The sequence below is a fragment of the Polistes fuscatus genome, unplaced genomic scaffold, assembly GCF_010416935.1.
Source record: "Polistes fuscatus isolate 324 unplaced genomic scaffold, CU_Pfus_HIC Scaffold10, whole genome shotgun sequence".
In the NCBI taxonomy this organism is placed as follows: Eukaryota; Metazoa; Arthropoda; class Insecta; order Hymenoptera; family Vespidae; genus Polistes; species Polistes fuscatus.
The window spans coordinates 7,010,580-7,023,493 of record NW_025112998.1 but is presented as its reverse complement, the minus strand read 5'-3'; the positions used below and the strand labels follow the sequence as shown (position 1 = coordinate 7,023,493).

General features: G+C 30.9%; 3 protein-coding genes across 3 annotated transcripts; 1 reads left to right on the top strand and 2 right to left on the bottom strand.

The window, feature by feature from the left end:
• The first annotated feature begins 17 nt into the window (after positions 1-17).
• On the top strand, positions 18-1,544 carry LOC122525989 (NADH dehydrogenase [ubiquinone] iron-sulfur protein 3, mitochondrial). The gene is made up of 5 exons (XM_043649046.1): positions 18-171; positions 244-321; positions 534-784; positions 867-1,112; positions 1,192-1,544. Exons 1-5 carry the CDS (start codon positions 108-110, stop codon positions 1,351-1,353), a joined length of 801 nt encoding a protein of 266 aa, XP_043504981.1. The 5' UTR covers positions 18-107; the 3' UTR covers positions 1,354-1,544.
• Positions 1,545-2,563: 1,019 nt separating this feature from the next.
• LOC122525988 (monocarboxylate transporter 14) lies at positions 2,564-8,304 on the bottom strand. Its single transcript, XM_043649045.1, has 5 exons — positions 6,217-8,304; positions 5,502-5,708; positions 5,266-5,392; positions 5,005-5,184; positions 2,564-3,770 (listed from the first exon to the last, which is right to left on the bottom strand). The coding sequence occupies exons 1-5, from the start codon at positions 6,359-6,361 to the stop codon at positions 2,564-2,566; spliced, it is 1,866 nt and encodes a 621-aa protein (XP_043504980.1). The 5' UTR covers positions 6,362-8,304.
• A 2,564-nt stretch (positions 8,305-10,868) lies between these two features.
• On the bottom strand, positions 10,869-12,620 carry LOC122525986 (iron-sulfur cluster assembly enzyme ISCU, mitochondrial). Its single transcript, XM_043649044.1, has 4 exons — positions 12,456-12,620; positions 11,538-11,762; positions 11,383-11,461; positions 10,869-11,246 (listed from the first exon to the last, which is right to left on the bottom strand). The coding sequence occupies exons 1-4, from the start codon at positions 12,543-12,545 to the stop codon at positions 11,143-11,145; spliced, it is 498 nt and encodes a 165-aa protein (XP_043504979.1). The 5' UTR covers positions 12,546-12,620; the 3' UTR covers positions 10,869-11,142.
• Between the last annotated feature and the right edge of the window lie 294 nt (positions 12,621-12,914).

Below are 12,914 nucleotides of genomic sequence, written 5' to 3'. Positions count from 1 at the left end.
GTCACCTACTTGCAACTTCTACGAGTGTCAGTAGGTGCTACCAGTGCTCAGTGACGTTCGGTCGTATGTACAATTAGGACCTTATATTGAAATTACACATTTTTAACATGACATCGTTGCTAAGAAATTGTTGGAAATTATCGCAAAACTTGTCTTCGAATATTCCTAAACGTATAATTCATTTCTATTCAATATAATTAAATATCAAGTTAAATTATATAACGATTTATTTTTTTACCTTAGGTTATGTGAAACCTTTTTCATTGATACGATACAATAGTACAGAAGTAACAGAAGCAACAGAAAAAACAGAAACTCGACGTAAGTTTAATTGTTCTCTTTTATTAATCATTCTCTTTTATTGTAAATTATTCTCAATGCATTTATATTTTATCAAGTAATTCATTGCATAATTATAAAATACAATACTTCGATATATACTCAATATTGCCTATTCTTTTATTATGCACCAAGATTTTCTTATTGATCATTGATTGTGATATTAAACCAATCCTAAATATTTATGTTTATAGCTACTGTACGCAAACCTAATCCTTACATTGATGTTGACCGTTTAAAAGACTTTGGGCGCTATGTTTCTGAATGCTTACCGAAGTACATACAAAAGGTTCAAATAGTTAATAAGGATGAACTTGAACTCTTGATTGCACCTTCTGGAATTTTTCCAACGGTAGCATTTTTAAGATGCCATCATAATGCACAATTTGATAATATAGTTGATATCACTGCATTGGATGTACCTAATAGACAATACAGATTCGAAGTAAGTCATATGACAATTGTTTTTCTAGTTACAAAATCACCATCAATTAAATAGAAATACATTTGTTTCCAAATTACTCTAGGTTGTCTATAACTTTCTATCTATTGTATATAAATCTCGTATCAGAGTAAAAACATACACGGATGAATTATCCCCACTTGACTCGATAACAGAAGAATTCAAAGGCGCTGAATGGTACGAGCGTGAAATATGGGATATGTTTGGTGTTTATTTCGATCGTCATCCTGATCTCCGTAGAATTCTAACAGATTATGGTTTTGAAGGACATCCGCTCAGAAAAGATTTTCCATTGAGTGGATACATGGAGGTAATGCGTTTAGATATTAAATGTAAATGATGCTTTGTTCTACATAATTTTATAAACCTTAATAAATTGCTATCTTTAGGTTCGTTACGACGATGAGAAAAAGAGGGTAGTAGCAGAACCATTGGAATTAGCGCAAGAATTTCGAAAGTTTGATTTATCCGCACCTTGGGAACAATTTCCAAACTTTAGAGACACAGCACCAGCTATTGAGGATGTAGTACCGGAACAAAAACAAAAATAAATACTTGGTAAAGTAATGAATAAGAAATAATTTGTTCGGATTATTATATATTCGAAAATTTGTTCTGTTAAATACCAGAATCATACGTGAATACATAATATTCAGTACTAAGCTGTAGATAATTGACAAGTTGATTGCGATGAAAAGTGTTATATTGCAATATTTCGTCAATAAAGTCATTTTTCGTTACATATCCATAGTTATATTATTCTTATAAAGATGGAGTATATATATACTCCAATATATATATATATATATATTTATATATTATTTATGTGTATATGTTTACGTATAATAACCAAGTGCTCATTTATACAAAAAGTACTTGAATGTTCATTACAATTATATATCTGTTACATTACTGTTTATTTTACATTTGTGTACAGACCTATATAAACTTAATATATTCATTATTAATTACAAAGTGCTTAGAATCTACCGCGTAGTAAGGCATATTTTCGGTGATTTTGACGAATTAAAATAGTAAAAACAGAATATTAATATTATAATTAAATCATATCAATTACTCCATGTCATAAATCTTTGTTGTTTTCAACTATAATTGCTGAAAATATTAAGTAACAATGATATAAAATGCATCCCGATACATGTGGTTTTCTATTATTAAATGATATGAAAAATGAATAAAAATCCAAAAAATCTTAAAAAATAAAACATTTAACAAAATGTATTTATCCATTTAACATAAATAGCACCAACTCTTCATTACTTTATATTAAGTACTAAATAAAAATCAAACACGCGCGCGCACATACATACACACACATAATAACAATACGCGTGAACGCGTAATGATGTATATCTATAATTATTATTTATAATTGAAATTCTTACTTTCAAGGAGCAATAATCCTATGTGCAAGGCAAGGTTTTTAATTGTTTCTTTGTGAAAAAAGAAAGACTTAGTGTCTTCAAAAAGTTTTCCTAAATTTTTATAATACTTCTCGTAATAATTGAATAGTAAGTGTGCGTGTAAAATATATACAGCATCACAGTGCTAAAGAATTATCTATAAGTTATTGTTTCTTCTTTATATATATATATATGTATATATAAATATTAGTTTCGCGATTTTGTGCCAATTTTTCAAGTTAAATAGTAATGTTCCTAACAAGGATGTTACGATCGATATCGTATACAATTTTTACTCGAATAAATTGTTCAATATATTAGTAAAAAGTTTAGATTACTATAATTTGTCTATCGGGCCATTAGCTTCTGATCCTTTTGACTTTTTTTTAATGAAAGGAACAAAGCCCCATAGCATTGAACCTACAACTAAAATGATACCTAAAACACTAAAAATGGGACCGTATTGTTCAATTTCTTGATAAACCACACCACAAATTGGCGGGCCGATAAGCTGTAAAATTCCATTAACAAATAAAGAAATACCATAGGATGAAGTAAGTTTCTCAGTGCCAAGCATATCAGCCATAATAACCGCGGTTACTCCGACATATATACCAGAAGCTAATCCGAATATTCCACAATATACAGATAATAAGGTATAAGTAGTCGCTGTTGGTAATATTGTTAATGAAACTCCTGAAGCAAATAAGCCACCAACGAAATACCAATGTTTCGGCATTAATTTCATATCAGATAATGCGGATCCACCGATACGTCCAATGAGATCTAAAATCGATACGATCGATAGAAGAAGTGGACCCATACTTTTGTCAAACCCTAACGAATCTGCATAAGCTGGCAAATATATGACAAAATTTGTATAACTAACGGCATTTGTTGAATTCGAGATCAATATAACGAGATACATGGAATCTTTTAATAAGCTAAAATCAAAGAATTTATTTTCTGGCTTTTTGTCCTCTTTTGGTGCACGATCAGAGCCTTTTCTTGTAAACGTACTAGATATTGCATTTAGTGTTAATGTAGATGCATGGACAGGATGTAAAGCAGACAACGTGCTGCCGTGATGGGGAGTACTAATATAATAAAATGATGAAGTACTGGGAGATTGAGTGGTTGATTTACGTTTTATCAATTTTCCTGTTTCAGCTCCTCTTTCAGGTACTGCGTGTAAGGCTGGTGTACTATGCATTTGCCCAGTTATTTCACGGCCAGTTGGCATACTAATTTTTCTAGTTCTTCCTTGAACGGGAGTATTTTTATAATTTTCCAATGCAACGCTAGACGCGCTTTTTGGCACTATAGGCGAAGCTTTTTCACAGCTCAAGTTGGAAGAAATCAAATTATTTTGTTTCCTTTCATCTTCAGGACTAGTAATAGTAATCGATGTACTTTCTACGCTTTTATGATCTTTCGAATTGTGTGATGGTCGTGCAGGTATCATGTGTTTTTCCACTGGATCGTATAACAGAGCACAAGCCCACACGTTTAAAGTAAGAGCTCCCATTATTAATACTGCACCTCTGTAAGAAAGTAAAGTTGCATTATTTAATTATACTGTAATTATCAAACTGAAAGGTGAACATTTTTATAATAATATTATTAACAATTCAAAAAGAAGATAAAAGTGTATGAATTAAATATCTAAATTGGAATATTACGCAATAATTGGGATCAAATGGCACTTATTATAAATATATCTTAATATAATAATAATGTAATTTTCTATTAATTTGCAAAAGATAATAAACGATATTTAGTAGGAATATAATAACTTATAGGAGTAAAAAGATAAATATCCATTAAATGAGTGTAATCATTTTTAATATTAATAATATATATCTGAAAATCATAATACACACGCACGTACGCACGCAAATACATAACAATTTCTAATGTCTTATTTATATCTAATGAAATATTATATCTCACACAAATACTATAAATACCATGCATTGAATTAATCTACAATTAAAATACTGTCATAATATTTTCAATAATTAAACTTATACTTATGTAATCACAAGAAACTATATCGACATTATATAAAGAATATAAATTTAAAATTATTAATATAATATTTAGAATATTTGATTAATTTCATTTTAGATATATATAAATCTGTAAAAATATGTACATTAAAAAACATTATAAAATTAAGATCATACGCATCATAATAATTTTCTTATTACTTCTTTTTGTATCTTTACACACTGTTGTCTGTAACAAAGAAATGACGAAATAATAGATAGACTGCATTATTTAGTATGATCCATACTCACATTTAAAAAATATACTTTTTCTCCTGAAAGACCTAAAGTATTTATTAAACTTATTGTTAATTATATTTAAATGCGGACATATTTATCACATAAATGAAAAGAGAATAAAGTTTATGTTTGATGTAATTGAAAATTATGAAAGTATAGAAGTAAATTAATAGTACAATATTACAACAATGTACTCACCTTAATATATTAATTTAAATTAATAAATGTTTAAATATCAAACACTATATACTTATATACACAATCACATTCAAATACACTTTACTGCAATAAGTAAATAGTACTAATATTCTGTAAATTTTTAAGCGTCAATTATACTTTCCAAAAGAAATCCCTTAGATAAAACTTTTTTTTATCTATATAAAACCGACCTCAATAATTTACAGAACAAGGTACTCAACGTAGACATTGTGCTATCATATAACAAAATTAAGTCTAAAATTATTGACTTTGCTAAGGGTATATCTACCTGTAACCATACTCTTCTAAAAGAAGCCCGAGAAGCGGTGGAAGAAATATAGAACCTAAAGCGCTCCCTGAGATGCACAAGCCATTGGCTAGTCCTCGTAGTCGTACAAAATAGGATGTTACAATGTATACTGTTGGAGGGAAAGCCAATCCTGCTCCTGTTCCTACCAATACTCCAAAACTAAAAAAGTATTATTTCCATTTTAAAATTATTCATTTGATATCATTAGAAATATTAAGAATACCAAAGTTATCCAATTACCTAACGCACAAAAAGCCAACAGAGTTTGCGAAGTAACTTATCATCATTCCCACTGCTGCAGATGTACCGCCTAATAATGAAACTGTTCGATACGAGTACTTAACTGAAAGTACGCTAGACAATGGTCCTAAAAATAATATTTAACATTTAACTCACGTAGATAAAATTAACTTATTTATATATAACTTGAATGATTCTTCAAGTTTAGTTAGATAAATATTCAAATGATATTTTACCAAGAGAACTGTAGAGGAAATAACATAAGGCAGGAATCCAAGCGGCTGCAGCAGGAGATGCATCAAATACTTTACGAAATTCAACAAATAAAACCCCAAAAGATTTAACCATTCCTGGAATAAGGACATTGACAAGAACCGATGCCAAAAGTACCAGCCATCCCCAGCCTCCATCCGGGGGTACTAATTCTTCTTCCGTTGTCACATCTTTAACCAAAATATAAAAAGCATTCAAACAAAGGTATTTCTTTAATTTTTACAAATAATTAATAAATTTACAATTTTATATATAATTATATATTATATATAATAATTACATTTTGTAAAAATAACATTTAGCGACAGGAGAAACTGACTTGTAATAGATAAAATTTAACACATAAATTTACTTTCATATTCGTGAATAATAAATTTGTATACGAGCGAGATCAATAAAGCGATTACGATAGAAATTTATGTTTAGATGTGTTTAATATATCACGTAAATGACCAACTTTTTTCAAGGAAGAACATTATTTTTAGTAACTAAATACGAGCAAAAAATAATCACGCGCCGTATGTTCGTATAACACGACTGTTTTTCTCTTTAGATTCAAAAATAACATATTTCCCGCCAAGTACGCTGGCGATCCAAACAATGAAAAAGTGTACACGCGCGTGACGGAAAAGAACGAGAAAAATAAAAAAGCTAAAGGAAGGAAAAAGTGATACATACCGTGTTTGTTGGTCCCATTATAATTGTTTTTTCTTTCCTTTGTTCCGTCTTGTGAAACCAATTGATAATCTCCCTTTCTGGACTTGTTTGATCCAAACTTGATGTTGATCCCATTGTCTTGATCTTGAACTCGTTGCATTGTCATGAATTTTAAACTTTGTACTTACCGCCGATATACACAGCATACAAATATAAAGAAACACGATTGCTGCTAGTAAAACCTCTATCGATATATGATGACTAAACGTGTCAACAAAAACGACGTTGCGACGAATAATAGATAAATGAAGAGAAGGAAAATAAAATAGCAAGGATGTTAACGGGGGGAGTAACTGCACCAAACTAGTATATACGCTTACACATGAATGTGTAGGTGTTTTGTTATGTATGGAGTTCTGTCACTACGGGACAATACGATTATCAATGCTCGCAAATCATATAGTCCGCCCTCGCGTCCTCCTCTTCTCTTTTCTCGAACTTCATGAAAGCGAAGGTAGAACACGTTCTACCACTGTTCTCACACCACTTTCTTCCTCGATAGGAACGTAAACATTCGTTTCGTCCGGTCATAGACTTCACCTTCTTCCACGATCCTCTTTGACAAAGAAGAATAAGAAGAAAAAGAGAAGAACACGCACGGTGTAATTGACCTGATGACGCCAACGAGAGCTCGATACGACGCTTACCACGACAACAAACCGATGCAGCACCTTTTATTCCCCAATTCGAGTTTATTTCAAATGGCATAAAGAGCGACGGCGATACCATGTAGACGAGAATTTTAAAACAGAAGTACCCTTGTCATAACGTAGCTTAACGAGAGAAACATGAGAGTTTCTTTGCGAAAGAGGATCCACCGACTAGACCTTTCACTCGATCGTGCGACGCGAGCGGACTGATCAGCTGTCTACCACGCAGACCTCCCTACCCGCTTATCCTGCTCCGCCCCACTTCTACTGAGCGATCCAGTCGTTACCCCCACTCCTTCATACTCCAGCACGCGCGATCTTTCTTCTTTGTAACCGAAACCACACGAGTATGCACGAGTTTACATATCTATTTGTCTTTCTATCCTTTTTTTTCTTTTTTTCTTTCTCTCCCTTTCTCTCCTATCCTATCCTTTGTTGCAAAATGTTTCGTCTCTTCCCTATGTATCACGTTTCGAATAGTTCGTAACCTTTCTCTTTCTCTTTCCTTTTCTCTCTACCTTTTCCTTCTCCTCCCCGCCCTCTTAAAAGGGAGGGGGGGAGTTAAAACTCGCGGATTGATAAACTCTCACGTGTCGAGCAGCGTCAGTCTCGTCGATTTCTCCCACTCCTCCTTTGGGTTTTGCACAAGAAACACTGCGAAAAGAGGGAATGGAAAATTTGTCAGAAGCACGTGCTGGAAATACGCAAGTTACTTCGTTATTCTTTTTTTTATTCCCTCTTACGCTCGGTGAACTTTAATATTTACTGCCATGATCGGCGTGTTCTACTTAAAATCAAGGTATACGATAGACGTACCCGTACATGTTAGAAAAATATCGATTTCGACCGTGATCTTCCGAGAAAATTTCTTATGATTTTCTTCTTGATAAATAAATACACAATCAGAAAATATTTTGACAAATGCGATATTGTTTTATTAGCTCTACAGCTATTTTCTTCATCAGTTTGGAAAATGTGGTCGAACAGATTGTATCGATTGACGATCGATCGACGTGTTTAACGATGTAACATATTTTTTATCATAAAAAAGATAAAGAAAATCAAGTGGTTATTACTCAAGGTTATTACGTGTTGCTCTAAAAGCGTTAACTCGATAATTTTATTGATAGAAAAACAAATATTTCTTTGTGCATAGTTGAATTCCCCCTGCATCAATTTCGTCCATTCTCACGCGCGTTCTTTAATTTTCTTTTTATCGAAATAAACAAAAATATTAATGAAATTTTGGTTTCATTTTAAATTCCAATCTCTTTGTCGTAATTTGTATTAATGTGTCATTGACCTGCTGTATTCTACATACCAGGTGATCTGTCTAAAGTATTACTCGATCTTTTTTGCGCTCGTAAAAAATTCCGCCATTTTTTAAAACAACGTTCAATTAAATTTCAATTGAGAAAATTATTGAAATTTTTTTGATTGAAAACAAAACTTTAACATAAAAGTTTTTTTCTAGAAAAATCTTACCACGTAATACGAGAATAAAGAATTAATTTTAAATCGCCATTTAATGTTACCAATGCAATTGCAATTTCTAACGCTTTGTGCGAGCCATCTTGTAAGTTAGAATTTGAAGAATCTATTTTTGGAGTGGTCGAGTATTATTAAACGCAATAGGCACCACGGCAACAAGATAACGTATCCCATCGATAAATCTTATTACCATAGCAGAAGGTTTCAAGTCGAATGTACGTTAAGCTACGTTTTCCAAAGGGACAATTTCAAAAAAGTGATCGTTGAAGAATCTGTATAAAAAGAAATGCAGCAATTGACATATGATAAGACGCCCCTGATGTTTCACAATCAACTACAATCATACGACTTTACGATTTATCATAATACCGTTTCGATCGTCCATATCTCTAGCGAATTCAAATTTATCACTTATAAAATATTGTTTTTTATTTTAATTAAAAATAAAATCGAATATTTTCTTAAAATTTCATTTAAATGAGATATAAATGAAATCATTATCTATTCAATTGTTAAACGTAACGCGTAAGTTTAAGTATAGTTAGTAAGTTTAAATAGTTAGGCAAGTAAAAAAAAGAGAATTGTAAAAAAAGAAAAGAAAAAGAAAAAAGTATTTTACTGTGGTAATCGAGAAACCGAGTAATTCATTTTATGAGTAACCGATATATTTGTAAGCGCGTACACACCTTTTATCATTAGCAATATAGAACATCTTCGACGAACTATGCCGATATCCGCTTTACGCGTATTATGAAGTATTTGTGCTAGATCTACCAAACTGCGATAAGTGTGTTGAGAGATATTCGATATCTCGAAATATAAAATTATACGCGTATATGAATTATGGATTTCATGTGATCTAATTAATTGCACATTTGTGCTCTATGAAATATAGTTCTTTTATTTTTTAAGTTTTTCCTAATGTAATTCAAGTAGAATGTTATGTTGTGTACCGATTAACACAAGAAGAAATCTTTCAATTAAATCTCAAAAAAAAACAAGATAAATCGTCTAAATTTTTTCTTATGAAACGAATAAAAGGATAAAAGAAAAAAAAATAATGAAGATAAAGAAGAAGACGAAAACAGCAACCTTGAAAATGTTCAAATTGATTACGTTATACAAGTTACCCTATATAAACGTTATCGCCGTTGTTAGTTTTTGTTAATTAGTTGAAACGTTTGAAGACGATGCTTGAAACGATAATTCACACTTTGAGATAGCTGGAAAGATAAAAATATCATAGAAGATATTTCTATCTTAGAAAAATAAGAAAAAAGAACAATACGATTCTATGTAAAAATCAATTTTTACTATGATTATTGTCTAGAATGTTCGAAAGAATTTATATAAAGGAAAAGCAAAAAGAAAAGTTTGACAAACGAATTGCTCTACTTGTGACTTGAAATACACACAATTGTTAACAACGAGCGAAGATGAGTCAATTTAAATTCATTCTTATTAAGCACCAATTAATGTTGCGCGATAACATTTGTTGAATGAACTATGTCGATAGAAACTTTGAAAGAGAATGTGCTTTGTATATACAAGAAACGTTTGTTATTAATAATATTTTTTTCTCTCTAATAATTCTATTATTTAAGTTATCACAGAAGAGGAGAGAGAGAAAGAGAGAGAGAGAGAGAAAGAAAGCGAGTAGGTGTTTACTTGCTCTTCTATATAAAACAAACATTATAATACAAAAAACATCTTTCTAAGTACAAAGATTATACTAACACTATTTTATTTAATTGCTGCTTACGTGACTCATCATTTGCCTATAAATTGAAATTCTTTGTATAAAAAGAGCTATTAGATTTCTTTAAATTATCTAACAACACAAAGATAATATTTACAAAATATTATCGTTAATTAGGTTTAACGATATTTTCAATACCCAATAAATACCTCGAAGCAATATCAATTACGTTACTCGGATAATATTTGAGATAAGTTTTTTATATTGCGTGTTAAAATGAATTGTCTATAGACAACTGGTAAAAAACTATTATAATTCGATATTTAATTAACAACGTATAACGTTTAATAAAATATCTTGTAAACAATTCAGGTTGCGCCTTCTATTGATAACGACGCGTCAATGGCCGTCGTTTATTGCGTCATTTAGATGACGCAATATAGCTTTGCCTAGCGATGAGACTGCAACGGAAATGTTTTCGTCAACATATTGAACGCAATTGACGTTAGTTCATCATACCCTCGGACTTTCCTTTCTACCGTCATAAATATTACGTTCGACGAAAAACATAAGTATCGTTTGTGCTCGTTACTTCCGCTTACGAAAGAATCGTCTTTTGCTCTTCTTACAACTTTGTTATATAATGCAGATATTGTATAGTATCTTAAATTTATAATTGTCGCTGACATTTATATAAAACGTATATTATATTTTTCGTCCATTTTTATTCGTATATCTGAGAAAAATTTCACAGAATAACAAAATTCGCGTAGTTAGTTTTAAATGATCGAATTTATTCGTTTTTACATAGAAATAAAATAATGTACCTTTAATCTATCCTATACATATTTATCACCAAGCAACTTTATATAGTTGCTATAAAGAGAATATATGTTTCTTTTTATGACTTAATAATCATCATAAAATAATATATATGTAAAGATACATGCGATAACTTATCCTATCTAATGAAATTGCGTCCACGGTAACACAAAATCATTGTACTTTTATTATTTTTTTATACTATAATTTTGGAAAGAGATTCATTTAAGCTTTTACCTCTGCGCTATTGCTATCAGCAGAATTTGCCTTACTTTGTTGCTTGATACGGTAATCTGATAAAGCAGCCTTAATCGCATCTTCTGCAAGCACTATAAAATGTACAACCATATAATTACTTGGTATCATTTTGTAGATTACTTGTATTATCTTTTATAAAAATATTCTTGTTATTTGTATTATATATATATATTTTTGAAAATTAAAGAAGAGAATATGTTTACTTACTCGAACAGTGTAGCTTGACTGGTGGTAAACAAAGTTCCTTCGCTATATCTGTATTCTTTAATTTCAAAGCTTCATCGACCTATAACAAAATCATTGGTATAATGATATATAATATTTTCTAATTATGGAAAGTAATAGAAATGTAGACAACATACAGTTTTTCCTTTCACCCATTCAGTAGCTAGAGAACTAGAAGCGATAGCCGAACCACATCCAAAGGTCTTGAATTTAGCATCAATAATTTTTCCATCTTTATCTACTTTGATCTGTAGTTTCATAACATCGCCACAAGCTGGAGCACCTACAAGACCTGTGCCTACTCGTGTATCATTTTTGTCCAACGAGCCTACATTTCTAGGATTCTCGTAATGATCTATCACCTGCATACAAGTAAATAAAACAATTAGGTGTAAGAATTCTTATTTTGACATTAATTACAAATATAAGCATGTAATAAATACATTAAAAATAAAGACACATATTAATCCTTATCGATCATCAGCTTTTTTTACCTGATTTTTATTTAATTGTAAGCTGTTTAAGTTGTTTAATTTTCTTTATTCATTTTTTGGTTCAATATATTAAAAATTAATTAGAAAAGGCAGTGCTATATAACTGGAGATGCATTTTACAGAAAGTGAGTTTTGACATATTTCATCTTGTCACCTCTCACGTGACTTACGACCACATTACCAAAATACCGTTATCATGTGATAGGTGATAAACGACCGATAAGGGTTAATAAGTAAATATTGAGTATGACAGTATGTTAAAGTATGACAGCTATGTCTGCTGCGTACTATACATAGCTTGTATGTGTATATAAAAACACACGCATGCCTGAACACGCTTGACTTATTTAATTGAATAGTTATGAAATTTGATGCAATAAGCATTATAAAAAAATGAATAACAAAGTAATGCATAATTTTAACTTTAGCTTACGAGTTTCATGAGAATTATACAAAAGCCAAAAATACATGCGTTATGTACATATAAACACAGATCGATTAGAATTAAAATAAACAATTAGAAACAGTATCACGATAGGTTATAATTATAGAAATACTTACATTTGGATGGTAGGATAAAGCCGGAACGCTACGAGAAACAGTTCTGGAGAGCCCATTAAGGGTTCTGGGAAGAGAATTTAGCAAAGACATTTTATCGCTAAACAATCTTTCGATTGCTTCCCATTGCACAATTATACGAAATCCCGGTAACCATGTACATTGTAACTATAAAGATTAGAAAGTATATCGAATTACTGAAAGTTACGATCTGCGCGCTACCTAGCGGAATAAAGTTTCACAAGCGCGGTAAAGTTTTTTAAAAGTACAATAGATACTTTCAATATAAATACGCATGAAAAAAATCGCTGTGTAACACATTACATTCGGATTTCTACGTAAATTGAAACAATCGACAAAATGCATGTCATTTTTAATGTGTACACAGTGAATTTATACATTTAAGAGGTTCTTTTCTAAAGCTATGAACTCTGAATATCAGTCTAGTTTTAAGAAAAAGAT

Excerpts from the sequence above, each read along its gene's own strand:
- LOC122525986 (XM_043649044.1), bottom strand. The coding sequence starts at position 12,545 with ATGTCTTTGCTAAATTCTCTTCCCAGAACCCTTAATGGGCTCTCCAGA. Across the intron at positions 11,462-11,537 it reads AATGGGTGAAAGGAAAAACT|GTCGATGAAGCTTTGAAATT; the intron begins GTATGTTGTCTA and ends ATTTTGTTATAG. Across the intron at positions 11,247-11,382 it reads AGTCAAGCTACACTGTTCGA|TGCTTGCAGAAGATGCGATT; the intron begins GTAAGTAAACAT and ends TACATTTTATAG.
- LOC122525989 (XM_043649046.1), top strand. The coding sequence starts at position 108 with ATGACATCGTTGCTAAGAAATTGTTGGAAATTATCGCAAAACTTGTCT. Across the intron at positions 322-533 it reads AGAAAAAACAGAAACTCGAC|CTACTGTACGCAAACCTAAT; the intron begins GTAAGTTTAATT and ends TTATGTTTATAG. Across the intron at positions 1,113-1,191 it reads CATTGAGTGGATACATGGAG|GTTCGTTACGACGATGAGAA; the intron begins GTAATGCGTTTA and ends TGCTATCTTTAG.
- LOC122525988 (XM_043649045.1), bottom strand. The coding sequence starts at position 6,361 with ATGACAATGCAACGAGTTCAAGATCAAGACAATGGGATCAACATCAAG. Across the intron at positions 5,709-6,216 it reads TAATGGGACCAACAAACACG|ATGTGACAACGGAAGAAGAA; the intron begins GTATGTATCACT and ends TTTTGGTTAAAG. Across the intron at positions 5,393-5,501 it reads TTTCCTCTACAGTTCTCTTG|GACCATTGTCTAGCGTACTT; the intron begins GTAAAATATCAT and ends TATTATTTTTAG.